This window comes from Drosophila suzukii, chromosome 2L (genome assembly GCF_043229965.1).
Source record: "Drosophila suzukii chromosome 2L, CBGP_Dsuzu_IsoJpt1.0, whole genome shotgun sequence".
In the NCBI taxonomy this organism is placed as follows: Eukaryota; Metazoa; Arthropoda; class Insecta; order Diptera; family Drosophilidae; genus Drosophila; species Drosophila suzukii.
In genome coordinates this window covers 20654378-20672168 of record NC_092080.1, presented here as the reverse complement: position 1 = coordinate 20672168, position 17791 = coordinate 20654378, and the positions used below count along the sequence as shown (strand labels likewise).

General features: G+C 41.1%; 5 protein-coding genes across 6 annotated transcripts in view; 2 read left to right on the top strand and 3 right to left on the bottom strand.

The window, feature by feature from the left end:
• Trim9 (E3 ubiquitin-protein ligase Trim9) overlaps window positions 1-17791 on the bottom strand; it is an 82537-nt gene that overhangs the window by 42113 nt on the left and 22633 nt on the right. The gene's annotated exons all lie outside the window — the stretch shown is intronic.
• On the top strand, window positions 616-1378 carry LOC108021076 (acylphosphatase-2). Its single transcript, XM_017089589.4, has 4 exons — window positions 616-807; window positions 866-882; window positions 943-1052; window positions 1109-1378. The coding sequence occupies exons 1-4, from the start codon at window positions 675-677 to the stop codon at window positions 1221-1223; spliced, it is 375 nt and encodes a 124-aa protein (XP_016945078.3). The 5' UTR covers window positions 616-674; the 3' UTR covers window positions 1224-1378.
• On the bottom strand, window positions 2072-2634 carry LOC108021077 (uncharacterized). The gene is made up of 2 exons (XM_017089590.4): window positions 2482-2634; window positions 2072-2319 (listed from the first exon to the last, which is right to left on the bottom strand). The coding sequence occupies exons 1-2, from the start codon at window positions 2496-2498 to the stop codon at window positions 2121-2123; spliced, it is 216 nt and encodes a 71-aa protein (XP_016945079.2). The 5' UTR covers window positions 2499-2634; the 3' UTR covers window positions 2072-2120.
• w-cup (world cup) lies at window positions 4559-6962 on the top strand. The gene is made up of 2 exons (XM_017089588.3): window positions 4559-5798; window positions 5853-6962. The coding sequence occupies exons 1-2, from the start codon at window positions 4684-4686 to the stop codon at window positions 6136-6138; spliced, it is 1401 nt and encodes a 466-aa protein (XP_016945077.3). The 5' UTR covers window positions 4559-4683; the 3' UTR covers window positions 6139-6962.
• Window positions 15808-16593, bottom strand: LOC108021078 (uncharacterized). The gene has a single exon (XM_017089591.4). The coding sequence runs from the start codon at window positions 16458-16460 to the stop codon at window positions 15849-15851; it is 612 nt and encodes a 203-aa protein (XP_016945080.2). The 5' UTR covers window positions 16461-16593; the 3' UTR covers window positions 15808-15848.

The following is a 17791-nucleotide window of genomic DNA, read 5'->3' as shown; positions in this document are numbered from 1 at the left end:
ATAGATTCCGCTCCCGCCTGCCGTGACTGGGCAGCATTAGAAACTGGAGGCTGGAGCAACCCGAACACGGGGCATCATCATAATCAACAGTCAACAAAAAGAACGACCAACACGTGACTACACCACAAAACTCTCAGGAATATAAAACTTTTCCCCCGAACCCATCCCCATACCCCTAACAAATGAGCTGCCGGCATTCTGGTGTTTCCATTTTTTTTTGTATTTCGGATGCTGTCTGCACTTAATGGAAAATGTCAGTTCGCCTCCGGCGTCAAACGTTTTATTGAAGTTTTCACTGAGGCGGCGAACTCGGCGAACCCAGTGCGTCATCTGCTCCTCTGGCCACCTTTTTGGATTTTTCCGGAGTCCTCCCCGTGGCCAGCCGTTAAACTTAACGAACCGGAAGTGGTAAAAGGAAAAGCTCATGGAAAGCGCATCTTCACCTCCAGCGGAAAAGTGTTCGAGTACTCGGCGATATGATGGAGAATCAGCGCTGTCAAATTGCCGTGAAAAATTGTTGTTAATTTTAATGGAAGACGAGTTCGCAGGAATGGTGAGCTTAGGATTAACTTTAACAATCCACAATATACCTTCGGAATTTCGATCAACCGGTAGCTCTAAATCAAACAAGTCACTGAGAAGATTCCTTTAGCTTAAAAAGTACATGTTTAAAAATGAACAATAAAATTACCAAGTCAAAATTGACCTCTCCAAAATTGGTGAGATCATCGCCGAAAAGTGTTCCACAAGCTGCGAAGGGTGAGCAAATTTTTAGTTGCCAGTTTGAAGTGTTTGGTCATGTGCAGGGTAAGATAATTTTTCACTACTTAAACCAAAAACTTATTTAAAATTCATAACTTTTCAGGTGTCTTCTTTCGCAAGGTAAGCTCTTGATTTAATATTTTGTATCTTATTTTTATTTAGAATTTATTGAATATCTAGCACACTCAAAAGAAGGCCAAGGAGTTGGGAATAACTGGTTGGTGCATGAACACTATTCAAGGAACAGTCAAGGGAATGCTTGAAGGATCCTTGGACCAAATGACTGACATGTAAGAATGATATTTAAATATTTAATATCATATTTGTAATATACATTTTTTACCAGGAAATACTGGCTGCAGCACAAGGGCAGTCCTCGTTCGGTGATCGAGAAGGCGGTTTTCTCCGAGAATGAAGCTTTGCCCATCAACAACTTCAAGGTGTTCTCAATACGTCGCTAAAGTTTTTATCTATATACAAGTTCAGTAATTAATTTCGTAAAGTTAAAACTACAATGTCCTTTGAGCGTATAACACCCCTTTGTCAGGCTGTAAAGCTAAAACGTGAGAATCACTAAGAGCACGTAATAAAAATTCTGTTCTGGCTCCCAAAACAACTGTCGTGTTTAGTGAATGCCGCAAATGGCCAAAAGTTGTCCCTTCTCCGGGGATCTATACTGACTTGCCAATTAGCTAGGCCATGAGCCATTGCAAATGGCCTTTCTAACATTTTCCCAACGCAGTTTTTACACTGATGCCGCGCCAATTGTCAAAAACCATTTCAATTTGTTTTTTCAGCCATCAAACTGTTGGTGTTTTCGACTCAAAAATGGTCGAAGTTTCGACTTCTGCCAATTTTGCGACAAATATTGTGCATTCCGAAAAAGGCAAAACAAATTTACATAAATAAATAAAAGTTGACTGAGTTCACAAATGGTAACAGTTGGCGCCTGATGGCAATTAAAAGCCTCTGCGCCACTCGACGGTTTGTTTTTTATTGTGTTTATCTTTTCCACCAAGGGGATGCTCCAAGCTTACTCCACTGGATGCTGCTGTTATTTATTCGGATTGTTTTTGTGTGTCTGGCAAACACTTTATTATAAACTGTTGAAACCGCAAAAAGTGCACTGGCTAAACAAAATTGTTTTCGCTCACCGATTGCCAGTGTCGCAGGAATGGAACGTAACACAAATTAAGTTTATTCGAATTGGAGTTGCCCTTTAAATTCGAAAAAAGGTAGCTACCGAAAATATCAATACCAATTTATTTTGAAATTTATCTAAAAATAGACCGAAATGAACAAGACTTTTTCTTGAATGCGTAAACGTAAACTCTTATGACAACCAAATATGGGTACCCTTAGAACTTTGGAAACCTTCCTTGGTCCTGCTCCTGAAGCCTCCGATTCCTTGCCCGTGCGATTTCCTGGGTGTTTTTCCCATCCCGAGCCAAATCTCGGCTCAATAGACGTCTATATAGGAGCATCTTGCGCTTGGTTTCCGGCGTTCCTATGGCGGTGCTGAACTGGATCCCAGGTTGATGGCCTCGGGACGACGATCTTCATAAAGAAATAAATCCAATAGAGAAAAGATAGGAAAAGAGGATGTTGCTCGATGCCGCGTTGGCCGAAAAAGGACAGAGTTAAGGCCAATGGAAGGGAATACATGGCCAAGACACAAAATGCCTAACTCTGGTTCTTCTCTGCCTGATCTTAACTTACGCCTTATTGTCAGTCATTTTGATATTGTAAAAGATCAGCCAAAGAGCTTACGTTATAATTTTGAGGGAATTTTGAAAACTGAAATGAGACCTTTTGCCGAGAGGCTTATAAAAGTATGGAAAGCAGATTCCTAGCTTCCTAGATCTTACATTTTAAAAATATATAATATATAATGTAATCACTATTATATTTTCCTTAAATAGAAAAGTCGAATGGGGAAACTCTAGAGGATATTTCCTACATTTTCCACCATAATAACGGACCAAATTAAGTCATTAAATGCCGCCGAATTTCGAATGCACCATATAAACGACAGCATGGCACGCAAGCAGATAAAAACCCTGTAGCAAGGGTCTAAAAAAGGAGTTTTGAGGGAGTGGAACCGCTAAAAGCCGGATTCGGTAGCGCCGATAATCAATTCCGTTTCCGGCTGACAGTTTGCCGCATCGTGCGTGACCCGAAATATGCATAAACAGCAGAAGAAAAATAATAATAATAATTGTAATAATTCCGTGATCCGCAAAAGCAAAGGCGCCGACAGGCAAGGGGCGTGGCATGCGGTGCACGGCAATTGAAACTTTCAGTTCGCGTGCTCGCATGTCGAAAACGGTTGGAAAACCCGCTCCATTAGTCGCCACTGAGCGTTGATAACGAGTTCATTGACGGGTTCATTGGCACATTGATTCCCATTGATTGGGTGGAGCAAGAATCCTGGGGGTACGGCCCCAAATGCGGTCAGTGTGGCGGCTAAAATGTGCAAGCTAATCGCAGAGCAAAGGAGAATGCCGGAGTTCCAAAAAAGGGATGATATAAGTACAACGAGGAAGTACTGCGGAGAACTTATTTACTTTTAAACTTTCGCGCAATAAAATCTTCTTATGTATTAAAAAGTACCATTTTGAAAAGGGTCTAAGATACTATTATTCTTTTATAATCATCCTATTCTATATTTTCATTTAAACTTAAGACTTTATTTGTGTTTTTTTTTAATCTTTATATAATATTAATTTTGTTTCTTATTATTCTGGACCTTATGGTTTATAATTTATCCATCTATATGGCACCCATTCTTTAATTTATCGGTTATGGTAATGTTAAGGCCTACCTTTTCCCAGTATATTGAAATACGTATTCGCCCGTATTCCAATCCTGACTGCAGCGGCTTATTAGCCATGCAGACCATGTTCCTTCGGGCCATTCTAAGCCACATAAGGCCCCCAAAGCCGCCAGCTGACTGTATTCCAAATCTCAGACCACACACAATTGCTCCAGACGGATACGTGGGGCGAAATTGCCGCATCACCAGAAACAGTTCAAGCCCCCAATTTCCCTGCCCTTCAGTTGTCTAGACGCAAAACCCATTTCTTTGCCACCAAAAAAAAACAGTTCTCGTTGCGCAAATGTTGCATTATAAACTAGAGAGTCATGGAGGAAGCAAATGTGGCAGTGGAGTACGAGGGGTTTCAGAATTAGATATAGGAACAGCCGTTACCTCGAAAGAAAACTTATTAAAATTGTACAGCCCCAGTTTATGCCGTCAGAAATGAAAATTTCTCAAGTATTTCATGCAATGTTTAAGTATAAATTTAATTGATGTAAGTTGTAAATGTTTCTTATGTTTAAAAAAACATGCTTAAAACATTTTCTCACTATTTACAAAAAAATTTGAAACATTTTTGTGGCTTTGCTTGCCGTGTCCGTGTTGCGTGCCAATTTGATGAATGTGTTCCTTGATTAACCCTGATCCCAGGTCAAACCTCAAACCGGGCCTTAAATCGGGTTTAGGCCCTTTGCATGCAGCTGGAAAATTTCAGAGGCAAGCAAACTTTGCATAATAAATGAAGGCGATAAGAATGCTGTCCGGCTTTGTTTATGTTTATGTTTCTTTTGCCTTTTATATATTTATGGAATAGCTAGAGGCGCTCGAAAGGAAACTTTTGTAGATGGCAAATGTTTTTCGTGCCCTGATTCAGATACCAAATGCCTAGGGCTGAAAAACAAAAGTTGTCTCAGCTTTGAAGATTTCAACACAGAAGGCCTTTTATTTTACTGTTCGAAAAAAGTAAAGGGTCAAATTAGCCTTTGAACTTATACTTAAACTGCCAACCAAAATTTCAGTCAGTCATCAAATAATGTGAAACCAGTCGGGTCCTCTTTTTTGTATAAAAAAACACAGAAATACACAAATTTTCGACCTGCAAAATGGAAGAGACTGAAATTTTGGAAAATCAAAACGTAACACAAGCAGACAAGATGAAACCAGCAAGTGCACATGGTGAACACAAGGAGGTGTATTTGTTGAATGTTTCAGACTCTGAGGATTCACTTGAACAAATGAATCTTGACAAGAAAAAGTTAAATGGGTTCAAGAACTCTAAGAAGCAATCACATATGGACAATTTGGAACAAAACCAAGCTAAAGAAAAATCACCGGAAGTAACACACAAAGATATAGAACTACACGATACTGAGAAAATCGAATCTAAGGAATCAAAGAACTTAAGTAAAGCTGAAGAAACGGTTAAAGTTCCTGCAGCCAAGGAAGGAAACATCAAAATGAACAAGGAAACCGATAAAACTAATTCGATGGATTCAAAGGAACTAAGTCAAGAAGCAAAAACGGAAGTATCTGCAAAAATGGAAGATAGTGTCGTAGTAAGCAAAGCCTCTAGTAAGATTATTCCGAAGAAACCCAAGGTACAAAGTCAAGAAAAGTTAAGGGACGCGGCATCGAGTAGAAAGTTAAAAGTTGAAGAGAAGTCACAAAAAGCCTTTCCATCTAGCCAGTTCCTTGCAGAAGAATCACAGAGAAATCCCAAAGAAGAAACTAAGGAAGACGAGAAGAATCCCAAGAAAGAAAATCTAAAAAGCGGGGAAATTTTGAAGACTATTCCAGAAAAGCCCGAAAAAAGAGCTCTTAACGAATCTAATGAACCAAGGAAACAGGAATCCATTCCGAAGCCTGAACCAATCTTCCAAACCTTGAGTAACGAAAAACCAGATGAAGCGATGGCAAGCACTTCTTTGGCGTCTCAGGAGAAAATGGAAAACGCGAATGAAACAAGAACTGCAACCAACTCGATAAGAACTGCAGTAAAGCCTACTAAAAAGGATATAAGGACCCAGCCGAGGGACAAAATCAAAAAGGATATGGAAGAATATTTCAGTGGTATACAGGCCCTGGAGGTGAGGAAGAAACTAACCGATGACATGAACGCAAAGGAAGCCCAAGCTATTCTAAAGGAGGAGCAGCGAAGGAAAACCTGGAAGGAAATGCTCTCAGAGGTCGGCAAAGCCACTTCCTTATCCACTTCTACGTAAGAAAAATATTTTTATAACATTTTACGTACTTATTTTAAATCCTTTATTAGTCACAGCACATCTTCGGGAAGACCGCCCCGATCCGTAGTCATAGCCATCCTGCAGCGTACTGCCAAGGCCGAGTACAAGAGGAAAATGACCATCCTCAAGGACAACTTCAACTATCGCCTGGGGCTGATCAAGCAGCTCAAACACGACATGAAAAACAACTTTAAGAACGAGGCCCAGCAACTCTATTGCGACTACCACTCCATCAAGAACCAGACTCAGAATCAACCCACTTTAAGCGATATGCATACAGTTTATTCCATGCCGAACAATAGCCACGATGTCTAGCGATCTTCTTGGGAACAAGGACTTTATTCAGAAATATTAAGACCCTAAGATCAAATCTAGAAAAGACGAACCACCGGCCAAAAATAAGATAAGGACTATACCTTTTGCACCTCTACTATTCGCCATCTTTAAGTAACAAGGAATACAGAAAATACTAGATAAGTGTAACCACCAGCCGAAGAAAAGATTAGGAAAATACCTACTTTGCCGTTCACCATCTATACGCAACAAGGAATACAGAAAACACTAGAAACACTAGATAGGACTTACCTCTTGACCTTTACTTTTCACTGACTTTAAGGAACCATATATGAACTACTATAAACGTGTAACCAGCAGCCGAAACTAGGATAAGGACTTTACCTCCTGTACCTCTAATTTTCACCACCTTTAAGGAACAAGGGAGTCGAAAGTAGGATAGGAGAAGATACCAGGACCTCAAAATCTGTAGTAATTTATACACGCTATATCTGAAAAAGTTCCCACAAGTGGCGCAGACAATGGGCTTCAAGGTACTAAGATAACAGTACCTAGAACCAGGGCTCCGAAATCTACGCTAAAAAAGTGGAACATCCTGCCGAAAGCAGGATATCATGGGACTGTACCTCTTGCATTCATTTTGTGCACTTGCTTTTTTGCATCTTGAAGGAGTGCATCTGTATCTCATTAACTGTGTTTTAATGGTACAGTCACCGCTCGCTCTGTACGCCCCTCGGTATGCAACAGTTTTGTTGTATGCCCAGCAACCTTAAATTTGCGCCACTTCTGTTTTGCATGTCGAAATAAAAACAGCTCACAGCAAAGACAATGAAAATTGACCCAAATACCTGGCTCTATTGTAATTCTCCTCCTTTGCTATTGTAATTTATGGACTGCGAAAGTGATGGGGTGGGGCTTTTTGGGGTCGCAGCCGGCGGGGAAAAGTAGAGCAGTGAAGTGAACAAAAGGTGCCCGTTGATATATAGTTCAGATTGTTTCGCAGGCTTTAAATTGGAACATTTTATGGTGGCACTAAAACGTAGCTTTTAAATTTAGAATTTTAGGTATACTTTGCTTTAAAAGTAACTTGAATTATTTCTCCGATTTAGAAAAACCTTAAGCTTTCCGGGGCCGTTGATCACCATTATCGTGGGTGAGAATCGCTCCACGGGCGGCTAATCCGTTCAAAGCTGCCAAAAATCTCCGGCGTTTTTGGATCCGTGTGACGCACAAAAAGCTGATGGCCCATTCGTGGGGGAGAAAGGTTGGAAAGTGACGGACGGACACTCGTGGCAGGCGCTTAGCAACAGACAGACAAAGCTGCAGGCCTAAGCCCACGCCCCCTTTCTCCCCAGCCGCCCCCTGCGGCGGCTTACAACAAAGCAAAATGGTAAATAAAGGCCAAAAGCACTGACAGCGGGCGTTGAAATGGAAATCAAAATCCGAGTCCCATCCCGAAATCAAAGCAAATCAATGACGATGCGAACGCTTCTCTCCCGCTCCAAAGAAAACAAACCAAATTTGATGAAAATTGAAAATTTACTTTGGCAATTTGGATTGCAGCAGCGTGCCGACAATGAAATATGTCAATTTCAATTATGCCAGGGTAAAACACACGCCCCTCGCCGCGGGCCAAAAAAGTACTCGAACCCGAATCTATTTCAACGTTTCACCAAATGTGTCAATTTTCCTGTAAAGCTCTATCGATTGCAGAATTGGCAACGCCTTGAATCGCCTTCGATTGAGCCATCATCAACCGGGGGGCTGATTGTCGGCCGGGTAATTATAGTTGTTAGGGCTCATGTTGGCCCGGAATTTGCTGACAGTTGTCTGCAGCCCGAGGCGTGGATGGCGCAACGATAAAACACCCAGTTTGCCAATAAATCGAATGTTCTTAGCGGCAGCTTATTCAGTTACGTAGTTCAGATTGATTAAGTAGGCTGGTTCTCTTTGCTAACACAGCTTAAACATTTTTAAAAATTGAAAAGGAAATAAATACTTTTTTAAATACCACTTTCCAACATAGAAATTGTAAGAAACTCAAGAAACCGAGTGGTTTTAAAGCGAAGTAAAAAATATCCAGTTTGCCAATAAATCGAATGTTCTTAGCGGCAGCTTATTCAGTTACGTAGTTCTGATTGATGAAGTAGGCTGATTCTTTTTGCTAACACGGCTTAAACATTTTTAAAAATTAAAACAGAAATAAATACTTGTTTAAATACCATTTTCTAAAATAGAAATTGTAATAAACCCAAGTAAATTAGTGGTTTTAAAGCGAAATAAAATATAACCAGCTTATTCAGTTACGTAGTTCATATTGATTGAGTAGGCTAGTTCTTTTTGCTACCACAGCTTTAACATTTTAAAAAATTAAAAAGGAAATAAATACATGTTTAAATGCCACTTTCTATAATAGAAATTTTAAGAACCTCAAGAAAATGAGTGGTTTAAAGCGAAAAAAAATAATACTATTTTGGTTTGGGCAACGATAAAACACCCAGTTTGCCAATAAATCAAGTGCTCTTAGCAGAAGCTTATTCAGTTAAGGTTCCTACCACTTTTCATCAAAGTACTGATAAAATGTAATGGTTTTTATGCAAAATATATTATTCCAATTATAATGATATATTTTAATTATTTCTATACCTAACACTCAAATATTGCATTTTGTATTAACTTTTAGTAGTATAAAAGTAGTTTCAATAACTTCATCTAATCCGTGTTTTAAGATATTAATTTTAAAAAATATTGAATATACTTACTCTATAGTAAGAGTCAAAAGAAAATAAAAATGTACTATTTTGTTTGATTATTAAAAAATTATTACAATAATTTGTTTATTACTAAACGGTGTGGTGTAAATGATAAATTAGTTACAAACAGTCTGATATAACCGGAAACATAAGCAGCATGTGCGAAACTTTGCGCACATCACTTTGAAAACTTTGCGCGAGACTCATCAATTTCTCAGCTCTGCCGTGAGATTTCCTGTAATATAAACTCCTGCTGCACAGGGCCTTATCAAATGGGAACTATCAAAAGGCCATAAAACTTTCGCCCAACACTTTGCAGACAGGAAATATGACAGGGCTCTGCACAATAAAACGAGCTGCCGGTCATTTGCCATGTCTAACTGAGAAGACTGCTGGCTGACTGGATGACTGGCTGACTGACCATCTATATGTCCTCTGTCCCCCAGATTGATTTGCAAGTGGATGGGGCCCAGAGCCGGGATTGAAATTGAACTTGAAAAGTGCACAGCAGACAGGCACATCGCAATGACAATGACAAGGCTCTCACGACTACACAGAAGCAGAGGCTGAAAATAAAATGCCACGACTCCGGGACTCCGACTCCCTGTTGTCGATATGATCTCGTCATTATGTCGCCAAAGGCAGACTATTGCAGCGGGATGGGGCTGGAGATGGGAATGGGGACTGCAGGGAAGACGTCTGCAAGTTGCGTCGTGTGGGCGACACTTTTATGTGAAATTGATGATGATTGAAAGCTGCATCGGATGGGAAAGCCAGGCATTCCTAGACATGACAGCGTGATACTCACGACAATCGGGGATAATACATCGATAAAGGGTGGAAGGTCTTGGCCATTTATAAAACATATTCTGTTGAAAATTTAAAAAAAATGTTATTTTAAAGAAGTGGTAAGATTATAAAACGAATAGAACTTAGCTTCAATATAGTTCAATATTTGACTTTGGAAATGGTGCCATAGAAATATTTCCGAACTAAAAAAATACGCTTACAAACCCAAACTTAATAAAGAAAATGGAATATGTAAGAAAAACTATAGGTTATTATTAACATGACGGGTGAACATTAAAGAAAAGAGACACGAAAGGATACGATTATATGATCTATAGCGTTATAAAACGATTTTAATCTTTTCGATGGTTGAAAACTATTTCTCTTCAGATTTTTCCCCACATTCGAGTCATCCTACATATATGTATCTAGAACACTGGCTCATCACTATCTCATAGTTTCAATATTGTGCCAGCAGCCTCTTGCTGATGTCGGCATACGAATTAAACAATTAAAAGGAAAACAGGCTATGTTATATCCCCACAACACAAGCCCCCAGCCCCCATCCCATTCCATGGCTCCCATTTAAGGCTGGCCACAGATTTTTATGGCGCCACGATGTTCTTTAAGATATATGTGTCAAAACTACTTCTGTGCCATCGTAAATTTAATTCATAGGCGTCTGCGTCACCAGCCGATGATTGTCATCATCATAATGATCATCATCATCCCAATCGCAATCAGAATCCCAATCGTGTGGGACTTGGAGGCGAGTGCTCATTGCATTTTTATCACTTACGCGAAATTGGTTTTTATGTGTCGGGAGTCTCATGTGCGCCTATTAAATGGAAACGCTGCCTCCTATTCCTTGGCGACCGCACTCGACATCAATTCCACATACGCCAGTATCACAACTACCATAAGTAAGTGAGTGCCGTGGAGGGAGTGCGGGATGTACGCAATACGTATACGCAGGGATGGTCGGGAGGGCAGTTAAATGAAATGCTCCGCTGGCCGTTTAGGCGATGACAATCAGCCGAATGGCCAAGTGATATATTGCAGAGCACTTTCAGCCGCCGAAGACCCAAGAATCAAGAAGACTCTTCTCAGAGGCTCTGTCATTGTTTTATTGATTTATAGGAAAGTAACAGCAGCAGCAGGCTGATTGCAGTGGATTGTGCCACTTGAGACAGTTTAACTTACGCACTTAATTTGGGTTTTGAAAGGATGGAATAGTCGGGAAATTACCTGGAATAGAAGAAAATAATACTATTAGAATGGGCTCTGAGTTGGTATACACAAAATGTACAAAAGTTTATATTTATTTATGTAAAACCAAGTGATATATTGTTCCATTAACTACATATGCCTATCTGTGACCTCGAACACACAGAGCAAACAAACTTCGGCTTCTCCCCCCCCAACGTGGGAATGAAAAATCTGTCAGGCTCAACAAACTGACAACTTAATGCCACAAGCCGACCAAGCAATCCCACCCAGCCACAGGGGCAGGAGCTCAATGACTCGACCAGACTGGTCTCTGTGGTAAAATTTAATTTAACATACAATTCAGAATGCCCGGCGACAAATTCTCTGGCCAGCAACTAGGGCCACACAATGGCCGCACTGCCAAAATTGTTGCCTGGACACAAAGTTTTCGGCCAGGAGGAGGCCCAAGGCTCGAGCCCTTAATTATATTGAGTGTATGAAATCCTTTGGCCACACAATGGCCAATGGCAGGAAGTGAAAGTGGCCATGTCCTTGTCCCTGTTCGCCGTCGTGTTTAATCCAAGCAATTTGCAATTTTTGGTAATTTAACTTGACAAAACTTTTTAATGGGGGGAAGTCACCCCACTCAAGGACCGACAATGGCATTTGTGGCCCCCATTCGATTCGATTCGCAACTGTTGCCAGGCTTCCCTTCACTCGGCCCCATAAAACCATAATTTCTGATTGCTATGTACTTAAAGGCGAATTTCGTCATGTGCGCTGAATGCAAATTTCGCATTCAATTTCGTTTTTTATGGCTGTGCCTGGTCTATTATATTTCATGATTTATGTTTTGTGTGATCTAGGCAGGGGAAACATTAAGCGGACTAAGGCGTTAATATCCTTGGTGGCGGATTGGGCAGAAAAGAGTTGTGGCAATTTACGAGATGATTTGATTTTAATCTTTTTCCGCCCCCTGGGAATTTTCGAAATGCGTATTTTGTTTCTGCTGATTTGGTGATGTGAGCAGATTAAAAAGCAAATATTTATAAGTAAAGCGGATTATAAGAGATTTATGTGGCTGAGAAAAGTTTGTGACAAGAAAGGAATCTAAATAATTAATAACATTAAAAATCAATAGCCAAACGAATATAAAAGTGTCAGTCAAATATTCTAGCAGCCCAAGAAGGAAGGAGTGAAATCACCTAGCTTATTAATTGCCCCCACATTTTTGGTTCTTGCTCCAGAACTTTCTCAAATTTCACTTCAAAACTTCCGAACATTTTCCATCCAGCTACTTGAGTATTTTCTGATAGCTCTAATTACCAACAACAACAGCGGATCGCGATGACAACAGAAGTTGCGGCGCTCAGGGAATATAAAGTTCAGGGATAAAGGACGAAAATAAATGTCCCGCCATAAGCCGTAATTTTTGCGCAAAAGTCGATCTACCCCTCCCTCAAAAGCAGTTTGAACTGTCAGAAATGACAAATAGCCCGTCGAGGATTTAATTTTGAATGCACCGCTTCGCATTGCACTGCAGTGGAAATTAACTAAGCGACCTGGAAAAAAGGCGACTTCGTCAATAGGGAAAAGTCAGTGGGAAAGCACCCACCATGGCAACGCAGCCACCACCGAAAATCTCGCAGACGGATAGCAAAATAAAAGTCCACGATCCACGTACACACACCTCCGACATTCCGCATCCCTGGTTTCCCTGTTTTCTGTCATTTTCCGAGGGGTGTGTTTGTTCAGGGGATGCAACCGGGGCTGTTTCATGTTTGTCCGGGAAATTAGTTTGGCTCAACAGCAGCATCATTGGAAAATAAAGGATTTTCTGTTTAGTGGCAGTTCGTAGGACGGGCGAAGTATTTATAAATTACTCGTCCGCAGCACAATTGCGCAGCCATACGTTTTATTGCAATTTCTGAAAAATACCCCATGAATCCCAAGGTTGCCGGGACTACTATGACGCACGTGGATGACGGAAACCCTTCGGGCCTTCCACTTATTAAAAATATTTGTTTGTAGTACCACATCTGCAACTGGGCATTGTCTGTGGGCTCTCAGGTTGCGTCAACTGGCTTTATTTACGATTCGCTGGGGCATGTAATTAAATTTTTGGATTGCACCTTTTCAGCAGGAAGCTCTGCACAGACAGGTCAAAGGACGTGGGAGTATTATATCCTGGACTTTTGGGGGACTTTACACTTTTGAAGTTCTACCTCTATTTCTGAGTTATTCCTCTTTGCTTGAATGTTTTTGAAATTGTATAGTATTTTCTGCAATTTTTCTGTTTCCGTTTCTGTTTATTTAATAAATTATTTCCGTTTCATTTATTGTTTCATTTTTTCGTCCAAAAACACTATTAATCATCGAATAATTTTGCCAGCCCCACAATTCGTTTGTCATAGCCCATCAGAACTGTAAACTAAGCTCATTAATTACTACAATTAGGTAATACACATTTTTTCCGCTCGGCCTCAAATTGTTTAATCTGGCAACCGTTTCAGGGCCGTGTTCCCTGCTAAATGGTACGCACGCGACCGAAGAGCCGACCCACCGAAATCGACATTGGTAAAAACGGCTTTCCATTTGGAGTCGTTAAAAGAGCGGGCTCTTTTGGATGGTAAGTAAAAAAGAAATGGAGAAATGTATGTAAAACTGCCGTGCTAGACTCGCCCAGGCGATGCAGCTTTGATTAATGGTTTCTTCCAGCACGTCATAAGCGGGCAGGTCCTGGCGAATCCCAACCCCTCAGTTCGTTATCAAAGGCTGAGTGAGCAGAGCACCGAATACCTTTTTTTACATTTTCCTAAAAAGGAATGGAAAAAATAAAGACGGGGCTCTGTTCGTCCAGTCAAGTATAATTAACAACTTTGTTGGGCCGGCTTTTCTTTCGTTGTTCGTTAAGAAATTGCAAAAAAGTTGTTGCTCGATTTATGTAAATGATGTGTAAACACCACGTGCAGGAGTGCCGGGCCCAAGTTCATAATAATCCGGAGCAGTGCAACAATGTGGCAGTTTGAAAAATACTCAATGCATAATATTTCGTGGCGCATGTCCATTAGTAGGGAAAGGGACTGAAACAGGAGTACAACGACACGTGTCGCCGCGATTTATTAGCATAATTTCTCTTCCTCAGGTTTTTCAATGCTCGCCACGGAAGCATTAAGGCGAAATGGATGTTCATCTACCCGAAATGATCCAGGGGAGTGAGGAAGCCCACTCCAGCTCTGGCTTTTCAATTTCCCTGGCAGCCCCGGGCATCATCTTCGTCAGCATAAATTCCCAAGAACTACTCTCTTAATTGTTGTGCATTTGTCAACCTGAGCACACGAAGCACTTCCAAAAACCTACGGCGTCAAGCACTCGATCCTCTCCATCCCAGACCGATGGAAGATCCACACTTGAGTCCAACACGAGACACTTTAAATTCTGGAACAGAAGCCCAGACATTTGCTCCGATGCGAGTGTAAAGTGGGGAGTCTTGTGCTATTTATGTCTTACTTAGTAGCACATTTGCTGTGACTAGTTCGTAAATTAATTGGATTTGCAATTACACGCCCCACAAGAGCGAGACTAACAAACTGCAGACACATCGGGCAGTGGTGGGTTAAAGCGGGAATGTACCAGAATATGGTGAATTGAATGAAAGAGCTGACTAAACGGATGAAAGGCGGAGTACGGGGTCTGATATTGAATGAAAGTTCACTTGAAAAGAGCACAATAACTGAAGGAACGCTGATTAAGACAACAACGCGAAGTAAACTGATTGAGAAGCGCATAGAACGGCGCAAATCCCTTAATCAATAGAAAACCATAAAATGCACAGAAAACCAAAAGCATTCATTCTTGAAATCGTTAAATATCCTCTCCCACAGGGAATTCGTATCCCTCCTTCAGATCGACCATTAAACTAATTGCTGGCATACAACATTTTTATTGCATTTGCCGACTCCTTTTCCAGCATTCCATTCCGTACATGCCGACGCTTAATATGCATAACAATAAATGGTCATATACGAGCTCAGGTTAGAGGCTGGGTGACCCAACCATGATTTCGACAAAAAGTCAGGGAAACACTCAAATAATACACACAAACGAACTCTCAAAGTGATGGCAATATGGAAAAATCAAACGCAGGAAAAGCGAAAGCAAATTGCTCGAAGGCCTCACCTGTTCAAACCGGGCAAACATTTCAATACAAATGAAAACGGCAATGGAAACGGACAGAAAGTAAATTTCATACGAAATTAAATTAGATTTTTCGGTAGTAGAGGAAATTGCCGCACGCACGCAAACACCAGAAAATATTGAAATTACACCGAGGAACGCAGAATTCAAAAATATATCTCCCGACCTCGAACCATCCACACCACGCAGGACTTCAATGCAATGCAAAATAACCGCAGGCCATTTGTTTGTAGACAAACATTTGGCATTCTATATGCCGGTATCTGAGCATCCGAGAGTGGTTTGCGTGCCCAGTCAAACGGAAATGGGCAAATGCCTACGCAAATGTGCGCATTTCAATTAAATTTCCGTTTTAATCACTTTTACAAGTTTCACTGCAACCGTCGAAAGTGGCCGGCAAGGGTTAAGCAAGGGGTCACAGGCACATGTTGGTATGCTTACTCATTAAAACTGTGTCTGGGGTCAGGTCATGCGTTCTAATTTGATGATGTGGATCCCTGATCTCTCGGTACTATCCACACTCAGATAAACTTGTTGAGAATCGCATAGAGAGGCGCTTCACTGCTGAAGTGGGTATGTTGAAGCAGGCTTCACTAAGCGGAAAGCTTCTAAAAGCTTCAATGGATATGAAAAATGTCCAAATAATTATCATGGGTTCGGTAGACTGGGAGCATTTACGTTTAATTTACGGTTTACTAAAAAATAAATGAAACTACCGATACTTATTGAGAATGGCCTTTAGAATTTCGGGGACTACTTTTGATGATCAGGAGTTATAGAACCCTAATTTAGGACAGAGTACCGGCGACCGTCCGCTTTTAGTGTGGTTTCACTGTCCGTGCTCTGCGACTCGTTGTACTCCTTGTTGTTCCAGACCAAGTTGACGGGAATGCTGATCGAGATGCCCGACGATGAGTAGGACTGGCCGGTTAGCGTGGTCTCCGAGCTGCTTCGCTCGTTGCAGAGTTCCTCGTAGGGCACCAGCGCCATGTCTTCAACATCGGGACTCTCGCTGACGCTCCAGGAACTGCTGCATAGGGGACTTTCCCTTAGCCCACATTCCAAAATTATGGGCGACGTTCGGACTCCACTTTCCGCCGAGTTCCAGCCTTGAGTACCACTGTTTTGATCGCTGATCCTCTCGTAATCGTTGCCCACGAGAGCAAGCACGGAAGGCAGATCTCGTTCCTCGAACCTGTTTGTATGTTCTCCGGCCTTTGACCTCGGCATGGAGCGCAGACTCGCCTCCACGGGCAAGGAACTGCGGTGAAGGAGTTTCTGCAGTGTCTTGAAGGCTTCACGCATCTCCAGCAACTGTGCCTCGTCGTACGGCTCGGTCAATGGAGTATTTGGCACCGACAGGGCGTTGATAAGGAATTCCAGGTCCTCCTCCATCGCGTTTTTTACAGTCAAAATTTTTTGAACGAACGCCAGAGGATTAAAGAAGTAACTGATTGTGTTCAACCCTATATTTGAATTTAGAAATTTGGTAAAAATGATTTCTGGGCTGTCGAGGAGAAAAGCAAAGCTACCCAACAAATTTTGGAACAATTAACTTTATTTTATATATTTTGAAAGGCATATTTTACTCATTTTGTTTTAATATTTTTATATCCTATTTACAAAGTTTAAGGTTTAACACTAGCCCTTTTAAAAAGAACATCTCAAAAAATGTATTATTTTTTATCCCTGCCTTGTTGTATTTTGATTTTGAAGATTTTAAATGTGATTTAAGTTTTTGTAATGCCTAATCTTTTATAAGATGATTGAACATTATTTTTTTGATTTTATATAAATTACATTTTAAATATTTTATTGCTCTTATGGTCTATTGCAAAACTGCCGCATCACTTTGTAATTTGTCCCTCTACATCAAGATGTCCTTTTCAAACTTTTTTCATTAAATTCCAGCTGCGAGCTTTAAGAGTACCATCTTAAGTTGCCGTTTCTCCCAAGATCTACATCCGCCTTCCACTCCATCCGATTCCATCCCCACCGAATTTGCTACAAAGTCATTACGAACAACTTAAGTTTGTGTTAAACACGCCTACATTACCAGATTTTGCATTTGGAGCGGCAAAAACCAAAGTTTAGGGAAAGCAGCTGAGGCAGAAGAAGTGAACTGCAAGAAGTGGAAAACTTGGGTTTGGGTCCGTGTAATAATTGTAATTTCGCAGTCCTGGAGGAGGAGCCGAGGAAAACACGAAAAATAACAATCAGAAAGCATTTAGCAGCAACTTCTGAAAGCGAGAGTCGAGGGAGTTAACCAAAGTGTGTGTGCTCGTCGACGGCAGGTGGCTTCCTCTATCGACCAGAGTTGCAAGTTCGTGTGTTTCCGATCCATGGATGTGTGGGGTTCCCCTTTTCCGTATGTCAACGCATAGGAAAACTTGAGCTGCCAGCGGAGGGAAAAACCAGAAACAAACCATGAATTCCTTTAACGATTAAACAAGGAGCAGGAAACCATATACGATACCGTATTTCTGCCCTCCTCCTCCGAACACCCCCATAAATCTCCTTCGGGGTGTATCCAGAGTGTGTGTGTGTTTCGCCTGGTGTGGCAATTTTAATGGCCTGACCTACTTACGATTATAGCCAGCTCCTGTTCCTGCTTTTTATTGAACACTTAAAGTAACTAGCGTTTCTTTTAATTGCCCGAATTCTACTCTAGACTACGTTCTTCTGCCACTCACGTCGAAAGTTTTGCCACCGTTTGTCCTGCCATT

What these genes read in the sequence shown, in the direction of transcription:
- LOC108021076 (XM_017089589.4), top strand. Translation starts at nt 675, where the DNA reads ATGAACAATAAAATTACCAAGTCAAAATTGACCTCTCCAAAATTGGTG. An exon ending in TTGGACCAAATGACTGACAT is followed by an intron (nt 1,053 to 1,108) that starts GTAAGAATGATA and finishes ATTTTTTACCAG; the next exon opens with GAAATACTGGCTGCAGCACA.
- w-cup (XM_017089588.3), top strand. Translation starts at nt 4,684, where the DNA reads ATGGAAGAGACTGAAATTTTGGAAAATCAAAACGTAACACAAGCAGAC. An exon ending in ACTTCCTTATCCACTTCTAC is followed by an intron (nt 5,799 to 5,852) that starts GTAAGAAAAATA and finishes ATCCTTTATTAG; the next exon opens with TCACAGCACATCTTCGGGAA.
- LOC108021078 (XM_017089591.4), bottom strand. Translation starts at nt 16,460, where the DNA reads ATGGAGGAGGACCTGGAATTCCTTATCAACGCCCTGTCGGTGCCAAAT.